Here is a 23,773-nt window from a genome sequence, read left to right as displayed (position 1 = left end):
CTTTGCAGGAAGAGAATCTGAAGTTGCAGTGAGTCGTTTTAGAATTTACCCTGACAGAGAACTTATCCATAAACTGCTGGGCTGTTGTAAAAATCCCTATAAATACTGTTGTAACATGTTTTTCTGTGAAGTCTTTTCCTGTTGGATTTGTAGAATATTGGGATTATGTTCTGTCCCACACACTCCCAGTTATACAAACATAGTTAAGCTAGTTGTTGGTAATTGAAAAGTATGTATTGCACTCAGCTTTACTGTTCTTTCCCTGAGTAACACCTTGTCACACTCTGCATTTTGAAAAGAAAAAAAGTCTATTGTTGAACACATGCTAGATGATGGTGATCAGTTCAGATGGCGGTACACATTTGTTACTTGGGAGCTTGGCTTGATGGTAACACCACTGGGAGGAAGTTGAGAAATTATTTTGCAATACAAGTCCTCGCATTCTGATGTCCAAAATAGCTAGTAGTGGAGGACTTGTGTCCTGACTTGATGCCATAAAAATTAGTCCGCTTCCTCTTAATGCTATCAGCAGCTTCAGAAGCAGCATTGAAACACAGCCGGGTGGTCACATGACCCTCAGTGATTGATATGGAAAGGGAAGTATTGAAAGGCCTTCAGTAAAAACTTTTATAACTTTAGTGTGTTGAATTTATGACAAGACACTCATACCTGAACACCTCTATTTATGTCCTCTATCATGTCCATATTTCTCAGCTGCACTCAGTTACTAAAGCACCCAGTTCTTCTGTCTAAATGAACTATCGTGCTGCTTATTCTTTATTAGTGACCAAATAATACAGTTTCTTGTAGAGAGTACATCAAAAAAACATTGTTTACGCTTTTGCTGGTTGGCAAATTAGAATGTTGCAGGTTTTTTTTTTTTAACTGGGCCTCACCGTTATGGAGTGACTACAACAGTTCATGCTGTAAACAGGGTTATATTCTGCAAGAATAACCAAGACATGTTCTTGCTCTCACAGCTAAGGCTGGTAGTGGTCTTTACTGATCTTAACATCCTAGAACCTCCTGACAGCGCATCATCTGAACCAAACTGCGCCGGAAATGAAACGGGGTTGATTGCTTGTCGCCTCTGGTTGGACTCCAATGCCAGTACATGGGCATGGACTTTTCTATGTCACCAAAATGTGTCTATTTATGGCAACCACCTATTTTCAAAGTCAGAATAGTCTTTGCTTATAAATTTCACTAAAAGGCTGCAGGTCATAATTCATAATGTATTGTTGCACAATTGGCATTATTGTATCATTCGTCACCTTTTATGCTTACAGTACTTTTTTTTAAATTGTCTTTGAATCTAGGTAAGTACATCTCTGCAAGCAGAACAAGCATTTTGTTCTTGAAAATGGAACACAAGCAATCACGGCAACCAAACGAACCGCTCTATGGGGTCAAATGTCCTCTAGCATAGAGTAAATAGTGTGAGGGGTCATTAAGAAGCTCAGAACAAATGTCTTAAAATGCACAACATAAGTGTCACAGTCTACACACTTCCTTATGAAATGTTTGTCTGACATTCGTTCTCTTGATCGGTAGACTTAAGTAGTAGTCACATGCACCTGTATGGGGGACGTCATTAATATGGATTGTACAATTGTATTTGTAACGCTATGTTGATACCATCCTCTGCAATGGGTGTTCAAGCAGTCACATCCAATGAAAAGTCCATGAAAACGCGCGTAAATGCGTGTTTTTAGGCATCCACGTCCAAAACTCGCGTTAACAGCCTGTTTACAGGCTCTATGCACAAAACGCGTGGCCATTGAATGCGCGTTCAAAGTTAAACCAGTTGAACTTTAACAAATCAGAGACTTGGATTTGGTAGGTGTGTATGGGTAGCGTCCTTTTCGAAACATGGAAGTACCAGCCGTTTCAAAATTGATCATGGTGGAGATATTAATAATTGCAGTTATATAACACTAAGTCTTTTATATATTGAATTAGAGCTGTGAAAGAAAAAGCCTGGACCAAGAGTCGCAAGATTTGTACCGTTTTAACATTTGCACTGACCTCTTCCAACTGAGAATACATCTGCTACGATTGGGTAGCGACAGTCCAGTGTGAACACAGCATGCTAAAACTGCATTGACATTGTAAAAGAATAACCAGCATTGGCCAAAACATGGAAGTACACATGAATCTACAGAAACCTGTGAGAGTCACATAAGTCAAAGTTGTGTGTGTGTGTGTGTGTGTGTGTGTGTTAGGAAGCTGGTCCTCGGCCCAGAGCACTTAAGGCAAGAGGATTAAACTCCAGAGTATTATTAGAGCTACTGATTATCCCCTTACCTGATCCGACTAATTCTAACTCTAGACTATTTATTTAACGAAAAAAGTGGAAAAATGTTTCGATTGGGTTGCAGAGAGGGAATTGGCTGTGCTGTGCTTCAGCGCTCTGTCGAGTCCAGCATTGACTCTCCAGGAGCATTCTGCTGAACTCATTAGGTCCCGGCCTTTTGTCGTTGCCTCCCCCGCTGTGGGGTTTATGTGATTAATGCACTGCTGACCACTGAGGCTAGAAGCAAGGACTTGTTTTAGTGCCAGGGAACAGCAAACAAAAGAAAATTGTCTCCGCGAATAGCAGAGGAGAGCACAGCCCCTGAAGCCGACTTGTCCCTTGACTCATTGATGAATGAGAGCAGGACCATGTCTCCTTAAGAAAGTTCAGCAGCACGGTTTTTTAATCCATTTGTCCCCAAGTACCTGGCTGTAATGTATTTGTTTGGAGGCAATTAGACCCATTACCTTTGACCCAATGTCCAGAAAATGGATTTTAGGCCTGCGACCCAGAATGGGAGTGTTGAATCAAATGTGAGCCTTTAAATCTTTTAAATCTCCCCAGTTGATCCTACAGGCATTTAAACCTTTAAGGAGGTGCTACGGAGCAGTTTGTGAGGGATTGCTCTCCTAATTATTTCAGTGATAGTTATTTCAAAAGCAGTTATGCATGCAGGAATCCAAATTTTTTTACGCTGTGTACATCAGCTGTCTGAACAAACATAAGTCAAGATTTGGTTGGGTTGGATGGGTGTCCCCCCTCCCCCATTTACTCAATGATTGAATGGGGGAGGGGGACTTGCAACAGCGAGTTCAAATGCCACCAAAGCTAGGGCATGTCCACATATTTTTTCTCCCCAACGTCTTTGCCATTGGTGTCCTTAACCAATCTAGCTGATCATTTGTGCTAATAAATAACAAAAATAGGAGCTAATGCTTGATTGTCAGGGGGATTTTGCAGCTAAAAAGACTGAGCACTTCCTGGATGGATCCGAATAAGCAGCCATGACCGACACAAGTGTCCTGGCACCCAGGCAGGGAGTTAATATGCTTAAAAGATATGGGGCAGAAAGTTAGAGGTGACGATTAGTTTGTGGGTCAGACAACGTTTGTGAGATTAGCATCTCTCTCATGAACAACTTTTGTGTTTTGTATTTGTGTACCATTTTTAAAAAATCTCACAAAGCATTCTGGAAAGGATAATCGAGTAAAAGTAAGACAATAAGGTTAATGTTATTTATGCAAACAATTTCAAATAGACTTTTTTTTTCAATGTGGAGGTTGGCCTTCTTCAGATGTTTCCTTTGCAGGAGAATCTGTTGTTTTGGTGTCAACTGAAGGCTGTACACAGCTGTTTTATACCCAAATATGCAGCTCTTTGTAAATAAATACCACATGCAGGATTTTGCCTTAACATAAGTTAACTATTATGTTTGTTGTTTAAATATTTTGTTATAAATTAAAATTAAGTAGTCATTTACAATATAAAAACTTTGGTGTTCCTAAAAGTTGATTCACCTGAAAGTGTTTGCTTATTTTATCTGGAACAATTATGACAGTGAGCATGTTTACATAGTTATAACAATTTGATAACTGGTAATATTGAGATTACTAGAATAATCCGATTTAAGGCGTTCACATGAACCATACAGCTGTAAAAATCCAAATACCGATATTGTCCAATATTAACTGTCCAATCTGCCAGTTAGATTCTAGTCTTCTTCATATAAATCACATTGAGAGAAAACAATGTTTGGGTCTTATACATCTGCCTTTGATTTTTGTTTATTTTTTTACTACACAGTGTCACAGTGTCACTGCCTTTTTATGAATATTTCTCGAAACAGTAAAAAAAATTCACATAAAATGGGTTTACTGAAGAAGGGTTTTAAATAGTCTTTAAGTTTTTCTATTCCTGCCATTGACTCATAAGGAATTCCAGCTTACGGTGTTTACACAAGTACTCAGTCTGGTTCCATTTTTGGTGTGCATGAAAACAAGACTAATATTTTCATCGATTTAAACAAAAAAAAAAGAAGAAGCTGAAATTAAAAAAAACTTTTCTTTGCAGCAGAATATTGTAATCATAATAACACACACCACAGACCATAACCTATTTGTTCTTGTCTTTCAGCATCCAGGGACATGAAACTCAATCCACAGCAGGCTCCATTGTATGTAAGTGTTGCTAATCACACACTCTCACACAGCAGTTCTCTGTTGCAAAGGTGTGGAGTTTGGATGGTGACGGCTGTAGAACCTGTTGGGGCACTTGACAGTCTTAACCTTTATTGGTAATTCCAGTAAATGCAAAGACGTGAACTCATAAAATTCCTGGAATAGCTGCACGTTTATCTAAACCTTATGATTAAAAACAAGACTTCTCTCTGGGATGGTTGCAAGGGCAGGACTCTCGGGATGTAAGACGTCCGGTAAATCATCTTAGTTTGTAATTCCTCCTGACTGTAAATGTTTATTGTGGTTTGCTGTGTTCTTGTGTTGCATGATGACATTTCAAATCTGAGTTTATGACTGAAGGTTGTGCAGAGCTGCATGTATCTGTACTTCAAACATCTATGTAAATCTTGCGTTCATGTATCATATGGCAAGTTTTTAGAGCATGGGTTTTTTATGTAGAGCCCTAAAACAGTTTATCGGAGATCCACTGGAAGTTTTACCAGTTGAACTTTGACCTATCAGGGACTCCGATTTGGCAGTGATGCATTGGTAGCATCCATTTTAAATCATCGAAGTGCCAACAGTTTTAAAATTGATCGCAAAGGACAAATTAATAACTGCGGCTTGTGCCTTGCCAGAATTATATGACACTAAGTCTTACATATATAAGAAATAAAAGACATATAAGAAAGCTGTGAAAGAAAAAGTCAGAGTAAGATTCAGTAGATTGGCACGCCTTCAATATTTTGCACCACGCCTCTTCCAACTGCAGGTACATGTGCTAGTATCCGGCAGCGTACAGTTCAGTGCCAACACCACATGCTAAAAGCATGTTCAAGGAGGCTGTTTAGTGTTCTTGAATGCGCATCACATGCCCACTGAGTACGTAGCATAACATTTAGTGAAGCTGTGAACATATAGAATTTCTAATCAGATTTCTGTTTAGTTGGATTTTGTTTTAAACTGTATCTCTTTTAAATTTGAGACTTTTTCTGCCTTCCCTCAGAATTTACAATGGCCATTTCATCCTTGGTAGAAATTTGAGAGATTGAGAGCACATTTTTTGTTTTTCTCTTTGTATCCACAAATCTTCAGAAAAACTTTTAAGCACAACATAAGCAATTTATTTAAAAAAACTCTAAAGGTAAGGTTTCAGTTTCCAAAAACTGCATAACAAGTTGGTTCTTCAGCTCCATTGACTTCAATATTATTTGAGATGAAAACAGTTTTTGATGAAATCAAATCCAAACAGATTTTTTACTGTTGTGTAAATGTTATTCAAAGAACAACATAAAAGCTTACATACAGTAAGTTTGTGTTTAATAAAAGTCTTTATTTATCAGCTCTATTAAAACTCAGCTCATTATGGAAGAGTCAAGGAAAAACAAAGAGGCAGAATGATTCTGCTAAAGCTGCTTTAGTCACACAACTCTACAGGGTTTATCTCGATTTTAGCTGTCAACTAGAATTTTATCAGAGTTGGGAAGGGAAAGGCTTTTTAAAACATAATTTCAACTTTTTCTCATCTGTCTTACACGATCTATGCCACTTTATTTGAGTTCTTTACCACTCTATGCTGGCCATCACCCCTTTGAACGGCTAATTTGGTTCAAAGCCGTGTTTCATCAGCAGGAATGTCTTGCAGCAACATTTCCTTTATGTTCCAATCAAACAGCAGTTGCATGCTGGTATGGTGATCTGGGAAAACAAGGTTGAGGGTGAGAAAGCCGTCCCCCTCAGTGCTGGGGAATCCCCAGGCTCTCTGGTGTCAAACGCAGGGAGGCTCGCCTTTCACGAAGACTCGGATCATTTTTCAAGATGCCGTGCCACTCAGCTGTAGTGGGAGGGCCTTTGTGTGAAAGCACAAAAAGATCCATGTCTCAAAGCAGTTTCACTAGTTTAATACTCTGGACTGAAAAACAGCACCTGCAGGGGCACATTTTTGAATTTTCAGTCATGAAATAAACTTTCTCATAAGTCCTATTATGCAAGTCGCGCCTTAAGATTTTCCATTTAGGTTTAGGTCAAATCTCAAGTCCTAACATTCCTGGGGATAAAAATTAGGAATAGATAAATAAACATGTTCACAGGTCCCAAACACCCAATCAAACCTCAAGGCTCTGCTTTAAGACTGAAGTGTGACTTAAAAACCTACTCTGGAACGTTTTTAACACAAATCACTGTGAATTAGAAACAGGAAAAAATGCAGTTGGAAGAAGAGCCACAAGCTCCCGGCTCCAATCTCCCTCCTGACCCGCTCATGCTCTGGGGTCTGGGGGAGATGTTGGAGAATCAGGACCCATGAGCTGTGGAGGGTTGCATTTTTAAGAAGAGACATAAAGATGCTGGCATCTGGCTCAAAACTGGATGGCTCCAATATCGCTCACCATTGTTGCTGTATCGGTAATGTTACGCTGGGGATGTGAGAGGCTGTAAGCTAGCAGGAGAGCACGTAAACAGAAAGCTCTCAACAGGGATTAGAATGAGGGATGGGGTTGCTCCACTCCAAAGGTCCTGCCCAAAACCTAGAGGAGAATTTCTAATGAACTATTACTTCTCTGCAGAAACCGTGACCTAGAAAAACGACACAGGTTTTTGGACTTGGGCTATAAACGGTTATTTCCTAGTTAAAAGACCACTGGGAACGCTTTGAAAATTGATCAAAAGATGAACAGAGAGGGTCTTAAAGTCCCTAGTCACAAGTCCATCTCAGGTGTGAGTTGGTAAACTGGAATGTTGGAATGAATGCTGGTTCTTTAATTTTTAAACTACCTGAAAGGTGGCACTCACCTGATTTTTCTATGATAAATAAATAAGTCCAGGTTGTCAATTAGAATGTGCGAACAGAGTTATATAACCAGCATCCATAGCTTCTTTTTAGCTCCTAATTGCTGTTAAACTACAGCTGAGTGCCTTTGCTAACCCTAAAAGAAAAGGAAGATTTATTTTTGTCTTGCAGGGTTTCTTGAAATAATTTTATAACATACTCAGGTGATCTCCCAGCTGCTGAATCGTTTGATTTATATTTAATGATGCATGTATACCGGGGATCTTCCTAGGCGAGCGCCTCTGTGAATTCCAACAGTCCCATTTCGCCAGCAGGTGTGGAAGGCACACAGCACAGAAGATAAGCCGTGGAAGTGTGTGTGTGCGAGTCTAAACGCAAGACTGGCTCACACATTAACCACCCAGATAACCTTATCAGTGATTTACAGTCAGACTCATCAATTGAAGCATGCAGGCCCCATTAGACACCAGTTTTTAAAAGACTTATCACTGCAGTCCCGTTTAGCTGGGGTCTTGTAGTCGTTCTGTAATTATAATTGAAAGAAATAAATAATCTTTAAAAAAACAAAACACAGTTAGTCCATTCTCCAGAGGGGGATTAAATGTGGGAGCTCCAGTGGTGTTTCTAGATCAATAGTAGGAGAAATGGCCAGTTACAAGGCAAGCAGAGGTCATGGCCTACATGCTCTTCCAATAGTACTTACCAAGGCTGAAAAGACGCTTTGAAAGGGCAAGTTTTGGTGAAAATAAGTGGAGGAAGGAAAGAGTTTTTATGGGATTTGTTGGGCTGAAGATGACTTATGGGGTTACTTTAAAAACAGCAGAAGATGCCATTATTCTGCAAGGAGTAAACATGCTATTTACATTCTTGGCATTTAGAAGGCAATGCTTTCCAGAGAGCTTACCATAAAATGAGCAGGTAGGGGTTCAGCCTTTTGCACAGGATGCAGGACCGACCGCAGGCATGCTAGCATTTATTAGGAATCAACCTGTGAAGTCTCTGCAAGACAATTGTGGACCAGCCTCACTTGTACCAGGAAGAAAGATAGGATTTCTAAAGGTTTGCAATGTTTTGTATTTTCATTAATGCATTCATTAGCCAAACAGTTACCCAAACCATACATTGCAACTTTAATACATTTCATTGTTCTTTAAGACAGGGAGGTCACCTCTGAATTATTATCCTAATTTTTCATACTTTCTAGATGAGATTTCTCTTAATTTCCTGTCTTACAACTGTAGCTTTTATTAATCAGTCATTACGAGGTTATATGTGTCACTGTTTTACCATCTTTATTAAGAATACCTTAACAAACACCAGGCCACCTAAGTAAAAAAAAAAAAAAAAGAAGAAAACTTTCAAAATGAAGCTTCCTACAATATCAACTGGGTCAGCGTCTTATGCTACATTAACACCGGACATTTGACGTTTTTGGTGTTTACACTGGACGGTTGATTTCTGATACCAACACATGTCCGCCACCTCCAGTTGGAAGAGGCTTGGTGCGAAATGTTGAAGTGGAATCTTTTTCTTTCTCAGCTATATTCTGCTATATTAAAGACTTGCTGTCATATAATTCTGGCCGTGCAAAAACCAGAACTATTACTTTCTTCTCCATTAACAATTTTGCAAAGGGCTGACACTTTCATGAATCCAAAGGGACGCCATCCGCGTATAAAATTTAGGCTTTCATGATACATGCATCATAATTCACAAGTGTTTTTTGCGTTTGTCATTCATCGATGTGCGCACATCTCAGTTGAGGGTTTTGGCCGCGGGGCGGGGTCTTTATGTGACTTTTGTGATGCTCAAAGTTTTTGGCCGCTTGAGAATTGCGCAGTCTATGCGTATTGTACATACTTTATACGCAATTAATACGTAAATCTTACGCAATTATACGTGATTTTTGGGATACGCATAAGCAAATTTGTGACTGTCCTCAACCGTTCCACGCATGTCCACGTATGTCTAACGCATGAACCACGGAGGTATTACTTTTACTTGCGTCTACGGTGCGCATATCACGTTACGATTATGAAATTGGCGCACAGATTGCTTACATATAAATAGTATAATGCACGGTTAATGCACAATTTGTGTGTTGTGTGGCTTATACATTGATTTACGTGTTTTTGCGTGGTATTTTCGTACTTCCTCTGTTGTTTTAAAGTGGGTTATTTGTGATATTTTTGTAAAAAATTCATCTAAAGATCACAACTTTTCTCACCTTTTTCATGCATATTCATGGATGACAGGTTTTTATCTGAACAATATGCGCAAAATTTACATAGTGGCTGTCTGACACATGATGTAAACTTATAGAAAATATTAAAAATTTCACAAATTAAATTGTAGGAGGGATTATACAGCGGTGCAAACAACAGACACGGTTTTGGAGCGGAAATGACATCACCATAACCTCTTTCACCCAATGTCAATCATATCCTGGTAGCCAATGGGCTCAAGCCCCACCCCCACGTAAAATTAAGATGAACTCCAAAAAGGAAAAGTCTTAAATGAAACTGCAAATTGGGGACTGAAGGTACAGAGTGAGAAAAAAAAGTAAAAAAAGTAAAAAAAAATAGAAAAAGCAGCTCTCACAAATAAACATTGTTTTTATTTAGTAACAGTTTTTTTTTAAATTAAAATCTTCAGTTTTTTTTCTAATTTAAAATATTTATTTTTCAGATTCTTTTATTTTTGTCAGATAGATATGTGGAAATGTAACTTCACAATAAAAAAATGAAAAAAATCAGATATCATTAAGCATCAACATTTTCATATATATATATAGATCTCTTTTTACACCTACTGTTGCTGTCATAAGCGGCGGCGCTGCTGGGCGTGAAAAGGACCACACTCGCTTAATGCAAACTCACAAAGGAGGTTCGGTTCATAGCCTCCAGCTGTGCTTTTCGCGTTGCTAAAAAGATGCCTGTTCCTCGTTGAAGCTCCATGATTAGCAGGTCAATACCTCAGCGGGCCACTTTGTTAAGTACTTGGAACCAGCAGCGAGCACAGCCATGGAGACGTTAAGGCATCACGCAGCTTAAAGGCCCGTACACACCGGGACGAATATTCGCCAGGCGTTATTCGCCAGCGTTTTTCGCCACGTTTTTTGTGTTCACACCCAGGCGATTTTCGCTGACGATGAGTGGAGTGAACATGCAATTTCATTCCCTGACATTAGATGGCGCTTAATGTAAAACAGAAATACTCCTGTACACAAGGTGGCGCTGCGCAACTTTACGCTTCTTAAAGTCGCTTTTCACTCAGAAGAAGAGAGCAAGTTTTTACACGCTTGTCAGAATCAAACAAAGAAAACATGAATATTTCAAGCACCAGTAGCTCCAACTGGTGCTTGGTTCGGGGATGTTTTAGAATGTCCGTCATTATTGCTTCGCGGCTGTGTAGACGCTACTTGGCGTCTATCTTCTTCGCTGGTATGTGTGCTCAGCAAGGCAGTTTTGTGTTTGAGCGCCCCCAAGTTGTGTTTTACTGTAACTTCAGAAGCTCCAGACACGTGAGCAAAAGCGCCGTTCTCATTGGTCGAGTAGATTTCGACGCGACGCGTCGAAAAAAAAAAACGAACCCGAGGCGTTTTTTTTTTTTGACGCTTTAACGCCTGGCGTTTTTTCGCGTCGGTGTGCACACTCTCATTGGGGCCCTTTGTTTAGTCACGAGGCGTTAAACGTCGGCGAAAATCGCCGGCGAAATTCGTCCCGGTGTGAACAGGCCTTAAAACATACCTTCTATTTGATTTGGGTTGGACAAACAAGAGATTCTGAGAGTAACCTTTATCGGTTATTGTGTTATTAACTTTAGCAGGTTTACAGTCTGTGCCTGTTTGCATGTTTTGCAAAGGTTGGTGTGTGCAGCTCTGTTTCCTGCCGACTCCAACAGATGTTTCACATCTCTGTTTCTCCACCCACACCAGCCGCCAACACATTTGCCTATACAAAGAGCTTACTTATTCATCTAATTTCAGTTTCTGTCCCCTTTTGGTTGACTAAGGCTGTCTCTGAGTACCGCTTTTTTAAAATCTTTTATAATCAAGAATGGGTTTGATGAATTCAGTTTATTTGATTAACTTGACTGTCTCAGGTGTTGTCCTGTCAAAGAACATGACTGGTAATGTTATTTTTCATGGACTGGAAGGTATTTCTGTACCATGAAAAGACTGCAAGAAATCGGAGCAGCCATCAAAATGCAGCGAGTTAAGATTCTGTCTGAAGTGATTTGCCGTTCACCTCCAGCACTAGAGAAAAAAGAGAGGATTTCTCTTTTTGCCTCTCTTTTGTTCGTTGCGGAAATGTGGAAGCTATTTCACACTAATACCTTTTCATTTTCCAATGAAGCCCAAACTGCCAAATCCACTGAGGTACCAATCCGTTCAGCGGCAAGCCCTAATTTCCAATTGGGTCTCAGGATAAAGTATGAGTTTTTAATGGAAAGAATGTCATGCCTGCTGGCTCCCAAACGCCCACATCTTATTTACTCCAGTTCCTCTGCTCTGTCTGCTATAGTCGATGCACTCTGAATATCTCTAAGCGTCCACGCTGCAAGTCTGCATGTAAGCTACATCTGTGGCTGAAGAGTCAACTGGAAACACCTCCTTTTTCTACAGAACCATCAATGACTTGTCATGCAGAAGCCCACTCTGCTGTCTGTTGAACCATCTCCCAGAGGCAGTGGTGGGTTTTTCCTATGGGCAATGTGGGCGGTCGCCCAGGGCGCAATCTTGTAGTGGGGTCTTGAGTGCCAGATTTTTCTTCCTCTGCAGTTTTCCCAGTCTAAAAACGCCAATTTCCACGTAAGTTTAATAACATTTGCGCTAGGGCACCCCTACCATCATCTCAATTTGCTGCCATAATGACAGGCGGTGTCCAAAAAGAACTCTCACTAGGCGCCAAGTACAACCAATTTTACTTTTTAATGACTAAAACTTTGAGCAACAATTGCGACATGGCTAATGAAGGTTCACATTTATTTAGACTAATCTTGTGATTTAGCTTATTGGTAGATGTACTGTAAGCTCTGCCGTTCTCATAGATGGTCAATGCTTCAGATGCAATGTACACAATTGTTTGTCTTTTTTCTGTTCAGTTTTATGTTACACTTAAGCACAAAAAACCAGAAGAAAATGTTCCTTAATTTCCATTGATGTTCATTCATGAAGAAAATGGAAATGACCAGAATTAATTCATTCATAATTCGTGTCAGGGTTGTATTCAGCTCATGAAAAAAAAAAAAAACCCAGAAACATTTGGTAATTTTTACCTGAACCAGTGTGAACTAACCTACAAACTAGATCTTAATTGTGACTTTAACTATAAAACATATATTTTTAATTATGTGATTAATAAAGTTAAAAAAAAGGATATATTTTGTTATTGTGTTTGTATGTATACAGTCGGGGGCGGGGCTGGAATTGGGGTTGAGGGTGGGGTGAGGTTGGGGTCCAGTGTTTCGCACAGGGCGTCAAACTAGCCAGGACCGGCTCTGCCCAGAGGCCGTCTCTGCAGGGCAGAAAAAGGAAGCACCTTTAACCCTGTTAGGCCTAATCCACCACATCAGGCTGCGCACGTTGATTCGAGTTGGTGGGACGCCTGCGACCCCGGTCACATTAAGTGGGATGAAATGTGCCATTGTCTTCCCTCGAAGCCAACAATCTCCATTCCCTCAGTGGAAAACCACTTACACGAACAATATTCCTGTTTTCCTCCTCCTCTTCTTCTTCCTCGGTCTGTCCTCGCATGACACCACAGCATTCCCAGCAATTTGTAGCCACAACACGTCCCATTTATCAAAAATATCAGACTGCCCAGTAATTGAATAATTATGTTCTGAACATTTTCATTTAGTCTGTTTGCATAGTTAGTACAAATCAACTGAGAGAAAATGTCGGCAGATTTAAAAAAGATTGAGGATTTAATGGGATTTAAAGACCCACTATTGAAAATCGTCTTTTCTAACATGTTCTCTTGGCATTTTTTCTCACGATGGAGGACATGTATGCAGAAAATTAAGCTTTAAATTACATTTCTGAGTATTTCTGTATTCAACTTCTTGTGAATCAGGAGCAGACAAAAAATTGCGGTTTGAAAAAGCTTGAAGTTGTTGAGGAGAAACTACATTCAGCACGCCACAAGCTCCCCGCTCTGCTCCATTCTGATGCTTCCACTTGCAGACAAATAGATCCATGAACGTCTTCGTTTTCCTTTGTTGCACCACTAATGTTAACTGGGGTTGTGAGGGGCTAGAGAGAGCTTAAGCAAAGGAATCATTGGAAATGAGCGAAGGCAAACTTCTGCATCAGAATTCTTGGCAACGACTCAAAGGCGAACTAGAAATGTCCTAGAAAACATCACAGGTTTTATGATTTTGCCTAAAAATGGCATCATCATAACTGAAAGAACACTGGATGATTGGAAGGGGACTTTAAAATAGTCTTTTGCACAAACTCGCCCACTGGATTGCTGTTATGTAGTCTTGATTCGATTTAGCATTTCCTTGATTCCTCTGAATTCCTCAAACAAAATGTTACAGAGACTGAATCAGATCTGGTTCAGTGCTGGGTGGGGTTGTTTGGGTTCATCCAGTCTTCTGCTGCTAGACTCCTAATCGACATCCTGTACGCAGAAACTTTTCTGAAAAATCACACTTTTAGTTCAGCTGAAGCTCAGCCCTATGAGATGCTGTGTGCTCCTCCTGGATCTTCTTGTCTGCATAAGGTTATTGCAAAATTAAATCAGTAAATAATCTAAATAAATAAAGGTTTTTCCATTTTTGGTTAAAGAAAAATCTAAAATTAAACGTTAAGTAAAGCTAAGCAGGGGCTTTCAAGCAATTTATTAAATGCTTTTGACGATCTAAATATCTTAACGTTTGATTGTGTCATGAACTACATGCAAAAGAGCTAATATGTTTATTTATGACTAAGAGAAATAAATAAATTATGTACTAGTGTGTTGGAAAATGCGTGATTTTCCATCACAATTTTATGACTAATTATCCTAAGTTTGTCCTTGCATAGATAAAAATGTCTGTTGTTTGCCTTGTTTTTGATTTATTCTTGCTTTGATTGCTTGAAATAAAACATATCCAATCTAATGTTGAGACGCTTTTACGTTTTCAACTGCATGGTTTTCTGTATTTTGAGGTCCGAAATTCTTCAATCATGTCGGGTTTAGGAAAACAACATTTGTTTGAGTCTATGCTACTTTTTAGTGCTTTTTTTATTGTTTTTTTTTATTTCTCTGCAGTATTTCTCTCCAATTAAGGATTACAGCTTTGATACGTTTATTCTCTTTCTCGGTTTTCTTTTTCTGAACCTTTGTTTTTCATATAAAGTGCGTTTCACTGATATTTTATTTCTTTCAATGTATATATTCATGTTTTGTTATCACACTCAAAGTAGATGTACTTTGGTCCTTCGCTGGTTGAATTTTGCCTTATTTTATTTTTATTTTTATCATAATGTCAATGGCTTTAGGGAACCACTTGTAATTATTTAAACATTTTCTGGGCACTCGTGACCTTTTAATCATCAGTGATGAGGATGGAATAACCTGCATATTGCAGCTATTTAACCAGCAAAACTAACCAGCTAAAGGTCAACCACGCACGTGCAATCAAAGGCTCATGTTTTCCATTTTATTATTTTATGTAGAAATGAGATTGGTTTTAAACTCAAACTGTGTTTCCTAAATCCTCATAATCTATACAGTAGTGAAGAACCACCACACAGTACGCAGCGGGGCTACATGGTATTTATCTATAATGTATGTTTAATAATATAAAGCACAACATTGCAAATTATAATAAAGTTAAGCTCCACTAATTGTGTGAGATAGAAAAAAAAATGTGATTAGTAAAATAATTGGATTTATACTTGGGATGACCCTAAACACTAGTATGCCAGCCTCTAGTGGTCTTTTGAGGAACTGCAACATTTGATACTTAATGTTTTGTGGTAAAATTTGAAACTGAGTGAAGGCTGTAAATGTAGTAAAAATAGGTTTCTCTGCTTTATTGCCTTTGTCTAATAGATCAGTGCATTTTGGGGCAATAGCGCTCTCAAAGGAGCAGCTGTTGGAACTGCGTGGCAGGAAATGTATTCTGCTAAAGGAGGACTGCATCCATTTGAACTGCTCATAAGTCAAGCTGTCATGATGCAAACAGTTTTTTTTTTTACTTTTTAAAGGCTTCATTTTAGCTGCTGTTGATCCTAAAGTGAGCCGTGCAGAGGAACTTGCTGAACCTCTCATGTTTGGATCTTAAAAGAGACCGACTGATTGAATTTTCAGGTCTTGATTACATTTGTTATCTGTGTTTGATACATTTGTGTAACTTCAAAACATTTGGTCTCAGCTTTGAATTTCTAGACCTGACTGTGACTATGTCCGAATTCCCTCACTACACTCCCTAACCCCTAAAATACTATAAATTGTGGGATTATCCAGTGCCTTGGATTTTATCATAATTCGGAAACATGCTCATTACTTTTTTGTTGTTTTTTTAAAACGGCAAATATGATGTCACCGATTTCCTGAAGTAAAAACCTTATAAATCTAAACATTTCACAAAGAATTCTCTGTGTTTTGAGGATGAGACATCTATTTAAAAAAAAACAACATTTTTTCAAAGGACAAATTGTTTAAATGCAATGCATTGTGGTCTATATTGGCCAATCCTGTGTGCTTTGATGCACACTGTTTTCTGGGAAGTTTCCAGGGCACTGGATTTTGAAATGTTAGATTCGGAAACAAGGAACAAATGTCGAATAACTTATATACACATTAACCAGGAAGTAGTGAGTAGTTGGGTCCGAATCCCCTCTTTACTCACTGACCCTGAAAATACTATACAGCGTGGGACTATCCAGCGCCCTGGATTTGATTAGAATTCAGACACTTGATCACAAATATGGTGTCACTCATTTGCCAAAATAAAAACCTAATAAGTACATTTTATGAAGATTGTTTATGAATACACTGTGTTCTAATGATAAAAAAACTGTTTCCATACAGGTTTTCTCAAGTGGCAAACTGTTTAAACACATTGCAGCGGATCTATGTTCGCCAATCCAATCAGCATTTATGCACACCGGTTTTTGGGATTTTAGAATTTTATATTTGCACAGACCGTAAAACTAGCAATTTCTGCTGTAGTTGGTGCACTAAGAGGCGAGTAGCCTGTGAATTCAGAGAGGCTATTGACGGCAAGCTTGACTTTGATGGTGCAAGAGTTTCATTTTGATGAGCAAAGACTCACCCTAAATAAACTCCATTATGAATCCACAGCTATGGGCTGATCACCTTCACTTCTCTGAGTCACCACTTGATCTAAATAAATGTGTAACCTAATGTTTATAGAACTGCATACATTTTCTAGTTATCGTATTTCGATCGTTTGAATCATTTGTGATGAAAATAAATGTGTAACATCTGCGGCTTTCATAATCTGAGCGTTCCTTCCTCTTTGTGTTGATCTCCGCCTGCAGGGTCACTGCGTTGTCACGGTGCAGCTCGCCGACGAAGAGCTGCCTGCAGATGATGAAGAGGATGTGGATTATTTCCTGCTGTTTGCTGGCAGCACACAGAGGCACCTGACCTCCACCCTAAAGAGCAGTCATGACACCTTGCAGGCGATGTGTCCCGGTAAGACGCCCCGACCGCCATCCCCTGCTGCTCCCTTTTAGCCTCACATGGGTGCATAGCTCCACCTTCAGTACTCAGTTAATTTACTGTGATGTTACATTTGAAAGGGTATGTATCATTTGAATACACTAAAGCATCCGAGCAGTCATGTGGGGGAATATCAGAGCCGCTTTATAGCATAATGCAAGCATGTTTCATCACCTGTGACCTCTGCAAACCATCATTCCGATAAACCAAATTTTATGGCCTAGCCATAAATCAGCCAAGTCTTCACACGCTGTAAGAGAAAACAAATAATCAGTCATTAAAAAAGCTCATCAATATTATGAAGGCATCTATTGCTTCCTCAGATTAGTTTACTATTTTGATTTGCTGTTGCCTTTGAGTATCATGGTGCAATATCCATTTTTAACAAGTGTGATGTGTCCGTCCTCACGTAAGAGACAACGTATTCTGGAGTTATTATTATTGCTGGAAAAAGACATTCAAATTAGAAAAAAAACAACCTAATCTTCTGACGTGGTTTTTAAATTAATGAAGTTCTGCTTTTTCATCTGTTCTTGTTTCTGCCAATTCTATTTGGAAAATGAGTGAGCAGCCTGCGAGTCTCACTCATTGCAGAGCCGATGAATGAGTAACCAGTGAAAGCGCAGAGAGCAAGGGTCACGCTGAACTGTGCACAGGAAACGCTCATTTGTTCATTTTGTTTTATTAAAGGTGGATTCCTAATATTTAGAAAATAGAGATTAACTGCAGGTCTTTCTTTGGAGGCTCTTTGATTTTTCTTCTTAGAGCTTAAACATATTGAGATAATGTTCACTTCTAACAGCATTTGTACTTGTTAGAGCCCCACTCCGATCATCTTTTGGTCTGTTTTAAAAGCGAGGTCTTGTATTTATCATGATACAGCCAAAATCAAAAAACCTGTGTCGTTTTTATAGGACGTAGTGTCTGCAGAGCGGCAGGAGTGACAAGATTACAGCCCCTCACACTCCCAACTTAACAGTGCAATAAAAATGGCGGGCAATGTTGACGCTATCTCGACGTACGGTTTTTAAGCCGGATGCCAGTTCAGACGAGGAAAGCAAAGACGTACATCTAGTCGTGTACAAGGATGCATCGGAATGGAGCGGAGCAGGGAACTCGTGTCCCGCCCATCAGATGTTTTTCCAACATCAATTTTTCGTCTGATTCACAACAATTAGAATAAAGAACAGTCCAATATGCAATTGTAAGATTAATTCTCCTAGAACCTGTCCTCCATTATTAGAAAAATGCCACAAGAACATGTTAAAAACACAATTTTCATCGAAGCGAGTCTTCAAGACCAGTTCTTGCTGCCCTTTGACCTTAATGTCGTGCAGAGCTAGTTGAGAGGGTTTATTTAAAGGAATTATTCAGACAAAGCTTGAAATAGGTTTTCTCATTGATAAAGGTGTTTCAGCCAGACTGTCCTCCACTGCATGTGAGGTGATTCCGCCGCATCACCCAGCAAAGGTGTTGGATTAACAGGAAAAAGCGCTCTAAAACAGAGTGTGTTTGGATGCCGGTACCTGTTGTTGCGTGTGAAACACGCGACGCCACAAACCGCCTTATCTCATTAAGGGCTCGGCTGAATTAGGCGTGCCTGCTGGGGGATGAGAGGAGGCGTTCCATTCTGCGAACAGATTAGCCGCGCCTCATTCCTCCTCCATCCGGCTGCTCTGAACCTCGAAGAGCTGCTTCTTTACAACCTCTACAAACGTTTGGGGAGTCGGGCAGTTGCAACTACACCTAGACCTTTTTTATTTTTATTTTAATAATTTAATTTATAAATTTATAAAGCTGGATGACAAATTATTTATTCTCTGCAAGACAGCTTTTGAGTTTGGCCATGCATGCAGGCCTCAGTCATCCGTGGCTGAATTATGTGTTTTAAAAAAACGTTGATGGTTTGGCAAAAAAAATGTTCCGACCCAATGCATTGTGGTCTATATTCGGCGTTCTAGTGAGCATTGATGCACACTGGTTTTTCACAGGGCCTTCTGGGAAATTTCTAGGCCACTGGATTTTGGAATTGTACATTCGGACAGCACTACAAAATGGAGAACGCACAATATAGTGAGGAGGGAAGGAATTCTGACACAACCCTGGGTTATTCTCTGACTTGCATATATGTGCATTAGGGACGGGGTGGTGTTTTTAAATTTTCTGCTCGTCATGTTTTGCTTGAGGCTGGAGGGTGGGGTGGAGGGGCGGGTGTGCGGTTAGATGGAGAAAATGTCTGATTAGGTTCAGTAAAAATCTATTTTATTTGAACAAACCAGCATTTGCATCAGCGGAGCAACTTTGCACCCTGTCCTCACAATTTATTGTGCAAAATTAAGCTAAAATGAGCTCGCTATTTGACAGAGGCATTTTGTGAGCTGCAAAATAGATAGTTAATTGAACAGTTTAGGTTAATTGGATTGGCCCCGGCTGAAGGCTTTCTGGGTGGAATTGGCATATTTCCCTTGCGTCTGTGTGGTTTTCCTTCGGGTGCTGAGGCTTCCTCCCACGTTCCAAACACAAGTGGATTAATTGGTAATTCCTGACAGCATTGATTTGGTAAAACTGCATAATGAACTGAGGTGTGTCGATGGGAAAATCACAGGTGTTTGTAGGAAAATTAACATTTTACTTGTTGGAGAGCCGTGACATCTGCTACAAAGAGCACCAAAACACTGCACCAGGGCAGATATGTTTGGAAGAAAAATCCTCTCAGAGTGACAACATATGTCATGAAAGTGCCGTGTTTTGCTTTTATGCAATTAGGTTCCCTGCATTCATTTGGGATCAAATGAATCGAGTAAATCAGTTATTTTCAACGAGTCCTTAAGATAAAGCAAACAAAGAATAATATAACTGTTCTCTGATGCTTTTAAAGACTTAAACTTTTAGTGAAGCTGCTATAGTTGCATTCAAACAAAAGAAGCTCCTGTTAGAAAAAGACTTTTCACCTCTTTAAATCTTTTGTTTTTAGCTGTTTTTTGTTGTATTAAAACCATATTGTTTATTTTTTTTAGATATTTTCTGAACAAAGACTAAATATTGAAAGTGAAATAGGTGAAAATAAGAATAAGAAATAATTAGTGATGCGGCTTCTGTGGATTAAATTATGAGTCAAAATATATTAAAAAGATTTTCTGTGCAGAAAAAGTGCCCTTTTTTCTAACTTACTTTTTATTTCATGTACGCTTTTTGTAATAATTATAAACGCATAAGCAGCCACTAAAACAAAAACAAAAGTTCTGCATAGTGATATTTAACACACAGAAAGGTTTTTTTTTAACAAAACATTTAATTCTATAAAATACAACTTATTGAAACAAAAGCGCGGACATGAGAACGCTGCAAAACACCACCATTTATTCTAACGTAGCTAAAACATGGAAGCCTCTGTGGGTCAAAAAACATTTCCTCACAAACTAAGCTTTAAAAGAAATAAATGATTTAGAATAAGTAAAGTGTAATTTGGGGATTCTTGTTGTACATGAAAAGACTTGTCCTGTAATGAAGATTTCCCAACAAACCAGGTACAAACTTCAGTAAAGCATGGTGGTGGAAGTAGCATGCTGAGGGAAGTTTTTCCTGAATTGTTAGAGGCTGAAATGTTAAATGAATGCTAAAGTAAAATATTTCAGTTTTTCTTGCAATCAAGAGTAACATTTTTGTGTATTAGGGAAACCTTTTTGAAAATGGTTGACAACCTGTTCCAGTCCAAGACCGTCAACCGAAAAGACAATCTGTAACTTTTAAGACCTTCAGGGACTTAAGTGTCACTTAAGATATTTCCATTTTTTTATTATTTTTTATTTTATTTTCTCTCTCCATTTTTAATAGTTGCAGACAGAATTACCTCCAAATTGATGAATTCACATTTGCTTGTTTTTACCCATAAAACATCTTCTATTTTTAAAGTCACGACTTATTGATGATTAATAAGTGACTGCATTTTATTCCAATAGCTGTTTAACATGGCTTCAGGGTACCAAAGTGCTTTGAAGAGAAATAAAAAGAGACTGAAGAGGAGTCAATAAATGAAAAAAACCAAACTGTGTCTTAAGTTTGTTCAGGTCTGGAGGGACATTATCCACAGCTGGGGTCCGGCTGCGGAAAAGGACGGTTGTCCTACATCTAACTGCAAATATGTCCATTTATGATGCACTGTCAAGAGAATCATCTGTGTTTATTATTATAAGTATTGCTTCATAACTGAAATGGGTTTAGTATAGTTGGGCTTCACATAAAAAAAGTTGTTATTGTATTTTTCCATAAGTTCCACACTCTTGACCTGGACATATCTGACCAATACTGGTCGGCAGACGGCAAAACTCTAGAATGGCTCCAAAGCTTTGTCCGTTAAGCTCAGGGAAGAGTATGAACAGCTTTAAAGACAAACAGGAAAAGTTCAAAAGACAGTCTAGATTAGACGGGGAGCCGGTGAAGTGACCTGAGTACTGTAGTGATGACACAACAATACCAAGATTCAATGTTCCCTAAAATAAACAGCACAAATGTCAACAGCAGGTTTGTTCATGTACCTAAGAGTGAAATCCGTGGAACGTGATGCAGTTTGTTTTCTGCGTTTCTCTCTGCTGTCCTTCTGTCTTGACATATATTGTTTCTGTGTCCCTGCTTGTCTCGTAGCTCATAACTGCTGCGAGGTGGTGTCGGTCACGTTGTGCTCAGCCACCCGGGACATTTGCGGGGGCTCGGGGGACCTGCAGGGCCGCCCCGTTCGTGTTGCTCCATTGGCGGAGAATCGATTCGGCTTTGTCCAGGATTTGGCTTTTGACATGGCCCAGTTCCTGGTAAGCATCCGCTTTTCCAGCACAACGTCCAAAAGAAAACCCCTAGTGGTCCACGATGACGAACAGAACACATTTTTAAACTTAAAGGCTTTAAAATATGATTGTCATGATGTATTTGTTGTTTTTTCTCTTCATCCTTTTTTGCCCATAAGCAGCAAGTTAAGGTTCCTGTCAGATTTTTTTCCCTAGGTCTTCCAGTTTGACTTTTGTCTTTATTCTTCTTAAAATGTGCCTTCTGTCATGCAGGTGAGCACAGCAGGCAGAGCGGATGGTCTGGATGGAGTTCTGCTGCTGGATGAGTGTCAGATTCCCCTGGAGGAGTGCGAGCGTTTGGATGAGAGCTTGGCGCTGGCCCTTCATCACCTTGTACTCCCTCCAGGTTGGAGCTTACTGGGAAGCAAGCGGACCAACAGCAGCGGTGAGGCTGCAGGCCAGTGAACAGTCTGGATTATATCCAGAACACATAAGGAGTTCTGGGCTACGGGTTCCCCCAAAATTTAAGCAACTTTATTTTTTGCAGTTTTGCTCCCTGAGAGCCATTTTCCAAAAGCTGTTTTGAACAGAGCTGCAGAAATTTCGGTTAGGCGGGGGCTTTTCTGCTGAGATCTGATATGAGACGTACATACCTCAATAAATCGAGGTAAAGAGGGTTTAATTTGTCAACTTTAACATTTGGAAAACATAATTTGAGAGTACAAGAAGTGGAAATTAAGTACAAGGACGAGGCAAAACCACAAGCAGCGAGCGCCGTTGCATTTCTAAAATACTTCCTTGCAAAAATGTGGCTGCCAGACAAGGCCTGAGTGGAAACACAGGAAGTGATTCACTAAGCGGCGAGGGATGCTGGCTGCAAACGCTTAGAAATCTTTAATTGGGCTGGATTTGACGAGTTTGTTGTTGTTTCCTCCCATCAAGCAGCCGTCTCAAATCTGACAGGGGACGGGCTGGGAGCTGAACCGACGGCTCTGCAGCAGGAGGAATGCTATCAAAGGAAAGCTGGAAAATTCTGCGTGTTTAGAAGAACAAGGAGGAGGAGAAACCCTCTGGGAATGAACTGGAAGGCAGCAGGGAGGGAGGACGTTAGGTGGAGCTCCCAGGCGGGTTGGGCAGAGGTTTGACCTCCTGTGTTGATCCATAAACAGCAGGGTTATGCATTGAAGGGTTATGACATCCTCAGATGCAGCTCATAAAACATCCTTCAGCCGTATGAGTTATGGCTCATGTCAGGGCAGGTTGGAGCCTATATTCACATTTTCCAAAGCACATTTCCTGATGGATCTACATCAGACTGTGAGTCCGCGTGGAGCCCCGTGCTGGCAGCTGTTTGAATTGTGAAAAATCGCCTAATCAGTGCAAACAAACACACATTTTTATTGAAATTAAAATGGCAGCCTCTTCCAGCACTCGACTCAGATGACTATAATCAGTTAAAGGAAGCTAAATGAGCTGATATGGATGATGAACTCTGCGAGGTAATTGCTCTCTGTGAAGCAGAATAAATAAGACTTCTGGGAGTAGTTAGAGCTCTGCCTCTGCCTCCGGCTATTGCTCAGATAATGGCTTATGGTTTCATTCGGAATTTGGAAATCAAACCAAACCACTTATAAGCCAAAACTTATGAACCAAAAATAGAGCTAAAAAAATGCAGAAAGATGAGCTAAAAGAAAGAAGAAAAAATAAATAAATATGGCTCTCAGTAGTGATCTCTGTTAGATCTATTCACTGTATATGAGAACTGGACCGAGTGATCCATGCCATCTGGCGTTCCAAACAGGAAGTACCTGCTAGCTGCATAGAGAAAGAAACAGCTACTACTCAGTCATTCCACTTGTCAGAATAACCATTCTAGCTCTGGTACATTTTTATAACATTGCTCTTTTCACGCTATTTTTTCACAATTTTTTTTTCTGAAGTGCAAATTATTCAAGTTATAAACTGACCAATCAGAGCCGTCAATAGATAGTTCTTGCTGCCCCCATGTCCAGCATTCGAAACAATTTATTGGCGGATTCTCCCAC

At 39.7% G+C, this 23,773-nt stretch overlaps 1 protein-coding gene across 13 annotated transcripts in view; it reads left to right on the top strand.

Annotated features, from left to right (window-relative positions):
- akap13a (A-kinase anchoring protein 13a) overlaps nt 1-23,773 on the top strand; it is a 118,018-nt gene that overhangs the window by 17,602 nt on the left and 76,643 nt on the right. For all 13 annotated transcript variants that reach the window (XM_078944663.1, XM_020700578.3, XM_078944661.1 and 10 more), the window contains exons 2-5: nt 4,430-4,473; nt 16,767-16,923; nt 21,592-21,755; nt 22,002-22,173. In XM_078944663.1, the coding sequence (XP_078800789.1) occupies nt 4,441-4,473; nt 16,767-16,923; nt 21,592-21,755; nt 22,002-22,173 (526 nt within the window). In that variant the 5' untranslated portion in view covers nt 4,430-4,440. The remainder of the gene's footprint in view (nt 1-4,429; nt 4,474-16,766; nt 16,924-21,591; nt 21,756-22,001; nt 22,174-23,773) is intronic.

This window comes from Oryzias latipes, chromosome 3 (genome assembly GCF_053564925.1).
Source record: "Oryzias latipes strain Hd-rR chromosome 3, Olatipes_Hd-rR_3.1".
NCBI lineage: Eukaryota > Metazoa > Chordata > Actinopteri > Beloniformes > Adrianichthyidae > Oryzias > Oryzias latipes.
Note: the sequence above shows the minus strand (reverse complement) of the source record. Positions and strands in the feature narration are given on the sequence as shown.